Genomic DNA, 12,438 nt, shown 5'->3' with positions numbered 1-12,438 from the left:
TCTTACAACATAGAGAGCTTCATATTTCTCCTATAGTGGCTGTTGGTTTCAAACTGCTGGCATTTCTGTTATTGACCCAAGTCCTAACTCACTAAGCCACCAAGGCTCCAATGTTCATATGGTTTGCCTCTCCTCACTTCATTCAGGGAGGCAAATGGGGGCAGGTGCCAGCAAGTTGACGCTGGCACATGATGACCTCATGTGTGTCAGAGTAGAACTGTGCTCAGTAGGATGTTTAATGGCTGATTTTCCAGAAGCAAGATTGCCAGGCCTTTCTTCCAAAGCACTTCCCGATGAACTCAAACTTCCAGCCTTTTGGTTTCTAGGCACAGGAACGGTTTTCCGGATTCTTAGGTCAACTCAAAGGGAATGGACTGATTTTGAGAGTTCTGTGAACCCACTGAAATTGGATACAAGATTTAGGGGAAGGGTTACAGATATATGCACCTTTTTATGTAGTTGGAGAGAAATCATATACTTTCAAACAAATTCCTAAAAGAATAAAATCCAGAAGATTCAACTCTAGATAGTGCTTCAGTTATAGACGAGGCTTCGTGAATGTAGCCTGTAACAATAGCCTGGGAAAGGGGAATTTCCATAGTAACACTGAGAAGTACTGAACTTACTTTACTAAAAATGTTTCCATTTATGCCACTGTCGGTGCTAGAATTTATAACGCCAATAATTTTAGGGCTTGAGAAAGATGTACTCTGCTGGAAGATGTTTTTGATATGTATTGACATAAATTTTTCTTGTTCTTCTTTGTAGGTCGAAAGTTTAAGAAGTTCAATAAAGTCCGAGTGATGAGAGCACTAGATGCTGTTGCTCTCCCGCAGCCAGTGGGCATTGCAAATGAAAGCCAGGCTCTAAGCCAGAGAATCACTTTTTCACCAAATCAAGAGATACATTTGGTACCCCCACTGATCAACCTCTTAATGAGCATTGAACCAGATGTGGTCTATGCAGGACATGACAACACAAAGCCTGATACCTCCAGTTCCTTGCTGACCAGTCTTAATCAACTAGGCGAGAGGCAACTTCTTTCAGTAGTCAAGTGGTCTAAATCACTGCCAGGTAATAATCTCTCTCAATGTTCTCTCTCTCTCTCTCTCTCTCTCACACACACACACACACACACACACACACACAAAAATAGCCTGTAATAAAAAATTGTTGTTTTGTAGATTGTTAAATAAAAAAATAAAACCAAATATATCTAACTATATAACAACCAAAATCCTATTCATAATATATCTTCTCTTCACATCAGTACTATCCTAATCCTCCTTTATTAATTTTTCTAACATTTGATCAAGAATTGAACATATAATGTTGTTTAAGGTCCAACTTGACTCAGTAGCTTTTCTAGAACATAAAATAATTACTTCCCAATTTGCCTTACTGTTTTTCTCTTTTATTATTCTATCTGAAAGGTTTGAAATAGATGTCCACTTTGTTGAATCATTAAAATGCATGTTGAACAAGGATAATAAAATTCCCTATTCTACTGGAGATAGTGAAATTTAATAGAAAAGTCAAAATGCCTAGGTCTTTATTAACTTGACTATTGCTGCAAGGCTGTGACTGGGTAATATAATTAGTTCCTTTAAAAAGTCAGTTATCAGACTTGATATATAATCATTAAGTAAAAATGTACTACAGCACTAATGAAATTTTTCTGTTTAAAAATATTAGTATTTAGACACATGATTAGCTTTTCTCCATTTTTCCTATTATTTGAAAACTGATTTTTACTTCTATGGTTAATGTTTGGTTGTTGACGTTTTAGAATTTATTGTTGTTAAAAATATGCTAGCATCAGCTGCAATCTTAGAAAATAATTGGTTATAGTTAAAAATATAACTTATTTTCTTTGGATAACAGTAAAATGAGCATTTAAATTGAAGTACTGGTATTTGGTACACTCTCAGTAAAAACAAGAGTTCATTTTTCCATTAAATTTAGTGACTTTTTTTTAATGTTGCAAAAAAATTTTTTTTTAATAATCATTTTATTAGGGGCTCATACAACTCATCACAATCTGTACATACGTCATCTGTGTCCAGCACTTTAGTACATATGTTGACTTCATCATTCTTACGACACCTACTTTCCACTTGAGCCCCTGGTTTCAGCTCATTTTCCCCTCTCCCTCCCCGCTCCCCCCGAACCCCTGATAATTTATAATTTATTATTTTATCATATCTTACCCCATCCCATGTCTCCCTCACCCACTTCTCCGCTGTCCGTTCCCCAGGGAGGCCACATGTAGACCTTGTCCTCTGTTCCCCCTTTCTCCCTCTCCTTCCCTCCACCCTCCTGCCATCGCCACTCTCACCACTGGTCCTGGGGGGTTCATCTGTCCTGGGTTCACTGTATTTCCAGTTCCTATCTGTGCCAGTGCACCTCCTCCAGTCCAGCCAGATATGTAAGGTAGAATTGGGATCATGGTAGTGGGGTGGAAGAAGCATTTAAGAATCAGAGGAAAATTGCATATTTCATCGTTACTACACTGCATTCCGATTTGCTCCTCACCTCCCCGCAACCCTTCATGTTGCAAAAAATTTAACTCGTGTAATTAAACTAGAATTATGGCATCACCAACACTGTACATTCTGCTTCCATTCACTGTACAGTAAAGGGAGCATTGAGGTTAACATAAATATCATGTGGTATGTGGTCTTAAAAGCCATATTCTGCATGCGCTGTATAGTGGAAGTGAAATGCTCAATGAATCAAAATGACTTTCAAAAGACTTGGAGAGGTCATATATAAAATAACATGGTATCATTAGCCACTCAAAACCTTTGCATTGACTTTAACCCAGACTAAATTTATTCAATGATTCATTCATTAACTGTCCATTGCATCTCTACAGTGTGAAAAACCTAATAATTAAGCCAGGGGTATTAAAAACACAGCCCAGGAGACTGGACTCATGGTATGAAAGCATTTTGGTGCATCACATCCTAACATCTAGCCATTGCCGTTACACACAAGAAAAATTCAATTTACCATTCATTCATGTGTTACTGATCAAGAAGTCTTACTGATCAAGCAGAATGTCTGTTTATTCATTTATATGCAAATATCTATATTAAACTACTAGGAAAACATGGCAGGGGATCAGATTCCACCCCCACTCCCACCCCCTGCACAGTGAGAAAGAGTCTTTGGGAAGCCAGATTAAGATCACATGTAATGATAATTACAATGGTGATATTTGCATGAGGACCACTAGGCCTGTATCTAGAAATGCTCAGGAGAATTCTAATTGCCTTGCCAGACCTTCTACATTTCATCTTTGTCTACATTCTGCCATTATCTTGAACCTATTATAATAATTGAAGCTTTTTATTGCTACAATAATACCGTAAAGCCCATGAGAGCCAGACTTTAGTGGGCTACCTTGTTTTACCTAGTCTCTCATATTTCCTGTCCCTGACAATTTTCTATCACCCTCTGTTAAGAGTCCTGCCTCACAAAGAACCAGGAATGGAATATTTCCTTCTCTGACAGGTTTCTGTCTTACACAGGTTCCAATTTCACAGGTCTTAGAATATTTCAGAGATATCCTTGCTTCTATTTAATGGGCTTGCCTTATCACAGGACACTTACAAACTATTTTAGGGTATATTTCATTAATATAGAAATTATTTTTACAGTGGCACCTATAATTTTCCAAAAATCACAAACCAAAGTCACTGCCATCGATTCTTTCCCAACTCATAGTGACCCTATAGGACAAGGTAAAATGGTCTCTATGAATTTCCACGCCTGTAACTCTGTACCAGCTCATAGTGGGCCTGGTGATTTTGAACTGCCGATCTTTTGGTTAGCAGCCCAAGACATAACCACTACACCACCTGTAATTTTATTGAGAACTCCTTTCTTATTTGAAGGCAGGAGCCCTGGTGGTGTAGTGGTTACACATTGGGCTATGAACCACAGATCAGCAGTTTGAAACTACCAGCCATTCCTTGGGAGAAAGACCAGGCTTTCTACTCCCATAATATTTACAAAATTATAAAATAACAACCACCTTCCCCCAAAAAAGACAAAGACGTCTTCTCTGTGCTTAGGAATATTCAATCCTATGAAAGATAAGTTATCCCACAACTGTCTCACGGTGGTCAAGTCAATTCTAACTCACAAAAACAACCAGAGTAGAACTACTCCTTAGCTGTGAGGCTGTCAAACTTTATGGGAGCAGAAAGCCTCATCTTTCTCCCACAGAGTGACTGGTGGGTTTGAACTATTGACCTTGCAGTTTATCAGTTCAAGGTATAGTACATAATGCAACCAGAGTTCCTCAAACAACTATAATGACATGTGAAAGTGATAAAATACAAAGAAAGTGGGGAGGAAAAAACACTTGGATTTAGGGACAAAAGATGTCTTCAGCAACATATGATGTCTATTACACTGCACCTTAAAAGATACATGAGGTGTTGATAAATTATGATAAAAAGAGAAAACATTCCACCTAAAAAAAGTAAAGGTGTGAAAGTGTAAATCAGCATGAGAAAGTGTAAATTTAGCATGTATCATATTTATTAGTATAAGCAATGATTTACATTCTTTTCAACTGTAATGGTTCTTTAGTAATACCAAACATTTTATCTTGTTCCCCACATGATAGTATTTAAAGCTCTTATTAGCTAATGAATGAGAAAATATATTATATTTGCACATATGATTTTTCAGGCTGAAATAAGTACTTGTTCCTTTAGGATTTTATGACTAAATATTAAAAAAAAACAATTACTGCCTATGAAATTGTAGCAAGGCCAGTCGTAGAAAGTAAGTTTAGAAATTTAAACTGAAGTATAGTTAGAAAATCAAAAGTTTAGTAACTTTAGAAATCAAGTTAACAAGCACTCACTCCTGATTCAAAGTTACTTTGAAATATTCATCTTATGTATCAGTACATTGCCATAGGGCTGATGTGACAGAGGCTTGAAGGAAATGTATTTTTTTAACATAATTTTTGTCTTGATAGTTCCATCTATGGAGTAAAAATTCGATTCAAGTCTAAGCTTTGGCATTCTTATTGATTGTATTTAAAAATTCATACCTTACTTTTTCATTTCAGTTAGTCAAAATACCTGCAATTAACACTATGCAATTAGCACAGTACTTTGGCCTCAATTTCCAGCTTTGGGAGATGTCAACATGTCATTTGACTCAGCTCTGACAGAGGATTTTCCTTGTTATCCCAAATCACCTAAATAAATCAAACTACTCCCCAGTAAACGATGGGAAAGAAATGGAAGTAGCCACTCGAATCATGGTGTTCCTCTGTGTCTCCGAGTATGAACGGACTTCAAAAAGCTCATGGGGGTTTGGGGGTAGGGAGGAAAAATAATGGAATTTCCCCATAATCTCCTAAAGCTCCCTCATAGAATTGTGCCATCAAGTTTCATGGCTGTGACTTTTTGGAGGTCAATCTTCATGTCTTCCAAAGTGACGTCAGGTAGTCCCAACCTTTCAGTTAGAAGCTCAGCAGTGAACCCTTTATGGCACCAAGTCCTCTGAAGTAGTTACAACCAAACGCATCCCATTGCTGTCCATTCGATCGTGATTCCTGGCAACCTTGTAGGACAGAGCAGAGCTACCATGTCTGGAGATCTTTATGGTAGCAGGTTGCCACATCTTTCTACTGTGAGGGCAGCTGGTGGGTCTGAACCACCAGCCTCTCAGTAAGTAGCCTAGTGCCTTTCCTATTGTACCACTAGGACTATTGGAATAAACTTACCAAAAACAAACCCACAGCTATCTAGTAAGTGATTCTGATTCATAGTGGTCGTATAGACAGTGATCTTACAGATAAGAGTACTATCTGAAGCTGCCAGTCTCTATGGGACTAACAGCCTCATTTTTCTCTCTCTCGAAGCAGCTGGTGATTTTGAGCCGCTGACCTTGTGATTGGTAACCCAGCTGTACAACCACAGCTCCTTGGAGTAAAATCGGGCTCTGATGAATCCTTATGGGGGCTTTCGAAAATGACTTCTTCTTTAACATACCATTCCATTGAGTTTACTATTACTGAGCCACCAAAATGTTTCATTTGTCAAAACGACCTACCCCAGCAGAGACATATGCTTCAAGGTACATTTAGGGGATTTTAAAATCAAGGAATAGGAAAGTAGCATGCCAGATTCTTTTCTTGGCCAGCTATTTAGGGAGTCTTTCTGCACTTGAATAAATCACATTTCTGAGACACACGCAATAAAAACCAACTCTGTTGATTTATTTTCAATCATCTGACTAACAAAACAAAACAGGAAAGAATTTAGTGACAGGCCACCAAGGATTTACTGAAGAGGAGCTGGTGGCTTGGCTTCCGAAAAGGACCTTGGAAGTAAGGCCTCTCTAGAAGGTAGAATAACAAGCATCACAAATGCCCTCATAGAATGCACTGCCATTCCTGCGCAGCACCACCTCTAAAAATAAGGCCTAATCAGATCTACGGTTCTGGCACCAACTCCAGAGAAGGACCTTAGCAAGGGAGGGGATAGAATTGCCAAAGACACTGTCACAGGTAAGTGATCTGACAGTAAGGCCGACGACAACGGAGAGTTAAACATAGCACAATTGACAGTAACTTTAGAGAGTAAAGTGAATCTTTTATAAATTGCAAGCAACACTGGTGGCATCGTGGGTAAGACACTGGGCTGCTAACCTCAACATTGGTAGTTCAAAACCACCAACTGCTCCCTGGGAGAGAGAAGAGACTGTACTCCTAGAAAGAGTGTTTTTGTATCAGAAATGCCCAGAAGGAGTTCTGCTCTGCCCTGTTAAGTCACCGTGAATGAGAATTGACTTGATAGCAGCGAGTTGCCTTTTGTTTGTTTTTGAGAATTAAATTACAATGTATTGACACTCATTAACAAATTCATTTCTGTTCTGGCATGATCTCTTTCTCTATTTGGGAGCCTTTTCTAGACTGCCTCCCATCCACATTCCTGTATACTTTGTCGTACACACTTCGGTAACCTTTGTAAGCATAGTTATGTGTTGATCTTCCTTATGGACCTCTGAGTTGTATTTTTTATGGGCTAGGGTTGTATTTTATTTGTCATTGTATTCTCAACATTTACACACATTGCTTGGCACACAAAAATTCTTAGTAAATGATGCTGATTGAATGAGTGATGGGTGATGGGTTCAGTTAATAAAACATCAGAAATGTACATTTAAGTTGTTAATTTTAAATAGCTTGGAAATTTACTGTCACTTCTTCACTTTTTGAACTCTATTATTTATTGATTTCCTATTTTGTGTGAAACATAGAGATTGAAAACTGTATATTGCCCTAATGTTTATATTTATTTTCACAATAGTGTTTTTTAAAGTTTTGGACACAAGTGATTTTTAAAAATTAATTTCGTAGGTTTTCGAAACTTACATATTGATGACCAGATAACTCTGATCCAATATTCTTGGATGAGCTTAATGGTGTTTGGGCTAGGATGGAGATCCTATAAACATGTGAGTGGGAAGATGCTGTATTTTGCGCCTGATTTAATACTAAATGAGTAAGTAGTAATTTGACTTCTGTTTTTTTTAAACTATTATTATTTTAAGGTTACATGCCAGAAAGTCTTGAAAATTACACATCCATAGTGTCCTGAATATGCATTTAGCATCCTGTAAATGCTGGCTTTGAATTCTTTAACTGTCTCAGGATTATCTCAATATGCAGTTTGATAAAACGAATCAAAACTGTTTCATTTTATTAGTACTTTGATGTATGGAATTTTTTCTCTTTGCTTCATTATATAGTGTAATTAAATCAAACCCCTTTAAACCTTAAAACACACCCCTTTTAAACTTTAAAAATGTATCAAGGAAAATATTTTAAAACAATTTAATGGATAGGTTATCAAATTAAAATGTCATATCTTGATACTAACAACAAAAATGAAATAAGTTGTAAATACTTTTATTTGAAAATATTGAATTGTCTTCAAAAATAAACTAATTTTTCTTCCTAGAGTAAAAATCAACTTGGTGACTTCTTTTAACATTTTTAAGATAAATATTTTAACTTATATTTACATTTCTGTAATTAATTTTATATAAATAACAGACTGAAAAAAATCATAATTTCAACTGTTTCAATGACTAAAACTGGTTTTGAATTCTGTAACTTAAGAACTTATACTGTACTATTCTGTTTTGTCCTACAATGCCTTACATATTGTCAGGAATCTTCCATCTCTTATTCTATAGCTCAAGAACTGAAGCTGAGAAGAATAGCATCATGTACTAAATAGTATCAGTGACAAGATTCAATCTTTACTCTTCTGAGTAGAAATCTTTCTTTTCACCAATGCTCACTAGCTTTTCAAGAACATTCCTAGCTTCATTTGAACTAATGTGAACATTACGTAAATTTCCTCAACCTTCAGATTTTGTGTTAACCTTGTCATTGACATTATGCTGTAGTTTTTTTCCTCTTTTTTTCTATGTCATCATATGTTTCCCCTAGAAAAGTTCACAATATGTTCATGTTCTCTGTGTGGTATTGTGCACACAATATATGTTTTCCCAGTAAAGATCATTAGTGAAGAAAACACCCCCTGAGCACCTCTAAGTTCCACATTCTCAACTCCAACAATTTTTATCCCGTCTCAGGTTAGGCATTTAATATACAATAATGAAAATGCAAAAATATTAATCTTAGTCAATGTGTATTCGGTATGTTTTTCTAAATGTAAAACTTCTTAACTTCAAAAACAGTATTGTAAAGAAGTGTAAATGAAAATTCCAACTATTAAGGTAGTTTATTAAAAAAGTAGCATTCCTTCCTGATAAAAAGCTAAGGTACTTATCAAAGTAATATTGCCTAATAAACTACATAAACTGGCTAAGACACTGTTCTTTTATTTCTGTTTCCTTTTCTTTTGTTTGTTGTGTCTGGTACAAGACAGCGGATGAAAGAGTCATCGTTCTACTCATTATGTCTTACCATGTGGCAGATCCCACAGGAATTTGTTAAGCTTCAAGTGAGCCACGAAGAGTTTCTCTGTATGAAAGTACTGCTACTTCTCAATACAAGTGAGTGAGTAGGCATAACAGAATGCAAGAATGTATGTTCTTAGTGTTTGGCTCACTAGGAAAGTCTCAAACAATAATGTAAGCATTTGATTTACATAAGAAGCATGAATCTTAGATTATAGCTTCAAAGGATAAATATGTAATGTATTATCATACACATTAGTAAAATTACTTGATATTGTACCTGTCTCATAGTATTACAAGGCTATATAGTAACTCATTTTTTTCACTTTATTTGAGATAAATCACGATTATGACTTTTCATTTTGTCTAATAAGGTATTATGAGTTAATACTCTATAAGCATGAACTATGTTTTCTTTCACCCTCAGTTCTCAAAGTATTTACTTAGAAAAATAATTTTTTGGCTAACCTCATCAAAATTGACTTGATGACAAAGGCTTGTCTTCGGTATGTCTATCATAGAAAAGAAGTATAAAGTATAGTAACTTTTGGGAATAGCAGTTTATCATTCATTTCACAGTCAGTGTGATAACAAAGGGAACGGGATTCTATCCATCTAATCGTTCTGCTTTTTGTTCTGGCTTCAAGCTCTCCATTGGATCTATCTGGAAGATGAACACTGAGTAAGAGTTCAAAGCCACCAGCCACTCCTCAAGAGGGAGATGAGGCTTTCTGCTCTCATACAGCATTCCATTCTCAGTTCTGGTCTATCCTAGATGATCTCTATGAGTCAAAATTGATTCAGTGCATTGTTGTTGCTTTTTACCCCCAATTTTTAAGTATAAGCAAGAAACCAAGAATTGCTGGATATTGAAGGAACATCTTTGACATAAAAGATAAAGACAAAACAAACAGATAAAGAGAGGAAATGGTCCATGTAAGAAATGGAAACATTGCATATCTACAGGGGGAATATGAGTTGGTATTAACTCAATGACAGTGAGCTGTATCTATTTCTATTCCATTATATATCTAGATATATATAGATATATATCTATATCTATACCCTTGACAATATAGTGATTAAATTCTCAGCTGCTAACCAAAAGTTCAATGGTTCAAACCCACCAGCTACTCTGTGGGAGAAAGATGTGTAATCTATACATATTTAAGCATTAGAAATCCTATGGGGGAAGTTCTATTTTGTCCTATTGGATTAAGATAAGTCATAGTTCACTCAAAGACAGTGAGTTCTCTCACACACACACACACACACACACACTTAAAAAATGGAATTTTTTTCCAAGCTATATTATTTTTTTTTTTTTACAAAACAATCTTATCCCCTTCAAAATACTCTCCATTACACCTAATACATTTGTCAAATCTGTGATTCCATTCTTGGAACAATCTTGAAACTCATCTCTTTGGATGGCCAACAGCACCTGCCTCATTTTTCTTCTTTACCTCTTCTATTTCGTGTAAACAAAACGAAGTCACACAGAGTGAGGCCAGGTGAGTCAGATGCATCAGGCAAGAGAGGTATACTGTTTTAAGCCAAACTCTGGCACACTGAGATGGCTGCGTGAGCAGGTACATCATCCTAGTGGCAAAACCAGTCCGTCTGCCACAAATCAGGCCTTTTTTACTGCACAGTTACACAGTCTTTTCAGAACCTCTAAATAGAAAGCATGATGAACAGTCTGACCTGGTGGAACAAACTCCAAATGCACTACGAGTTGACATTTTCATCCATTCCGGAAGTTGACAGACGTCCCGACGAGGTTTGTGATCAATCAACATTTCACCTTTTTAGAAATGAGCAAACCATTCGTCCACCTGAGTTTTTCCCATAGCGCTGTCCTTGTAAGCTGTGTTGAACCTCACAGCAATTTCTGTAGCATTTTACCCAAGCAGGAAACAAAATTTCACAGCTGCATGCTGTTCTCTTAAATCAGCCATCATAAAAAGTAAGGTTTGAGTAAAACTGCTTTTACAGAAATATTCACTGTGACCAGAGAGAATCTTCTCAGGTAATGCCACTGGGTGCACTAACTCAGAGCAAGTTGCTAGATGTTCACCTAGTGGGAAAAATGCATATTATAGAAAAGCTCCACTCTGCCCAGTGCAATTCCGGTTTTGGAGGCATACCTCCTCATATTACACACACAAAAACACATATAAACAACCTCTCTCTATATAAAATTCCTCCTTAGAAATAAAAGAGTAAATATTGCTTCCAGAAAAAAAACAGGATACAATTTTTAAAAAGAATCATACATTAAAAAAGAAATCTCTTAAAATTTTTTTTAAAAAGCAGAATTTTCAAGTCATTTTAGACATTGCAAGGGTAAGCTGGCAAATATCCCTTAAAACAGCGTTAAAAACATTAAAAAATGTAGAAAATTAGAGTCAAATATCAAGTCCAAGACTCAACTGTAGGAGGTATAAAATGATAAAACACCCAACCACATAAAAGAACTGATTAAGGAGACAAGTCAAGAAAATGTTTGGAATCGAATGATAGCTCATACATTTTAGAGCCGTGCCAGTGTTGTGAGAGCAGTGGTGGTTCAGTAAAATTCCTACCTTCTATGTAGGAAGGAGCCTTAGACACCTCACCAACAGCCATCATTCCTCTATGGTGCTGTGATGCTGAATAGGTCTTGGCAGAGCTTCTAAACTATGACAGACTAGGCAGAAAGTCTAGTAGTCTGTTTCAGAAAATCAGCCAATATCTGAAAATCAGGCATGCCGAAGGTCATCATGCATTGCAGCAATCTGATGACAGCTAATAACACAGTTATGTCTTACATGTTCTAGCTCATATATAAGGTCACCAGATGCCCCGCTTTTGGTGGGACAGTCCTGATTTTTGGAAAGAATGCACAACAAGCTAGGGAACTGTCTATTTGGTCCATATAGACCCAATTTTTAATCAAGAACATCCCTCCTGTCAATGGTGTCCCACTTTAAATCTGGTCCCTATGCCCTAACAACAACTTGGTCATGACACGTGTGGCCCAGAGAAGTTAATTTCACTCTTCCACGATGACATATCCAGTAAGTGGTAACCTAGATTTAACTATGTAATGAAACTTGAGTCAGAAATGATAATTATAATAATTGGGAAAGGAAAATTAAAATACTGTTTAAAATAGTATTATATATCAAGAACACCAAAGATAATCTTTCAAAAACTGTTAGAATTGAGTACAACTAAGTGACTAGAAGTACAGAAAAATTTTCAACACCTGTACCTTCCTACTCAATATTACAACAGAAAAAGCTAAATTATCCAGGACTAATCTTAATGGAAAACATTTTAGGCTCAGCTGAAGAAAATGAAAATTTAGTGGTAATTTTTTAAAAGACAGAAAATTTGTTCCTAAAATTCATTTGTAAAGACAAATAGAAAACAAATCAACCATCATTTAGAACAGGATTAGTTAATGAAGAGGTCATGCAC

At 36.3% G+C, this 12,438-nt stretch overlaps 1 protein-coding gene across 1 annotated transcript in view; it reads left to right on the top strand.

Annotated features, from left to right (window-relative positions):
• The window catches only part of PGR (progesterone receptor), a 60,589-nt gene that overhangs the window by 41,453 nt on the left and 6,698 nt on the right, over window positions 1-12,438 (top strand). Inside the window, exons 5-8 of the mRNA XM_045297733.1 lie at window positions 769-1,074; window positions 7,397-7,541; window positions 8,936-9,066; window positions 9,398-9,405. Coding sequence (XP_045153668.1) covers window positions 769-1,074; window positions 7,397-7,541; window positions 8,936-9,066; window positions 9,398-9,405 — 590 coding nt within the window. The remainder of the gene's footprint in view (window positions 1-768; window positions 1,075-7,396; window positions 7,542-8,935; window positions 9,067-9,397; window positions 9,406-12,438) is intronic.

This window comes from Echinops telfairi, unplaced genomic scaffold, assembly GCF_000313985.2.
Source record: "Echinops telfairi isolate 266 unplaced genomic scaffold, ASM31398v2 ScPeMD7_7421;HRSCAF=8459, whole genome shotgun sequence".
NCBI lineage: Eukaryota > Metazoa > Chordata > Mammalia > Afrosoricida > Tenrecidae > Echinops > Echinops telfairi.
The sequence above is the reverse complement of the archived record's forward strand: the minus strand, read 5'-3'. Positions and strand labels throughout refer to the sequence as shown.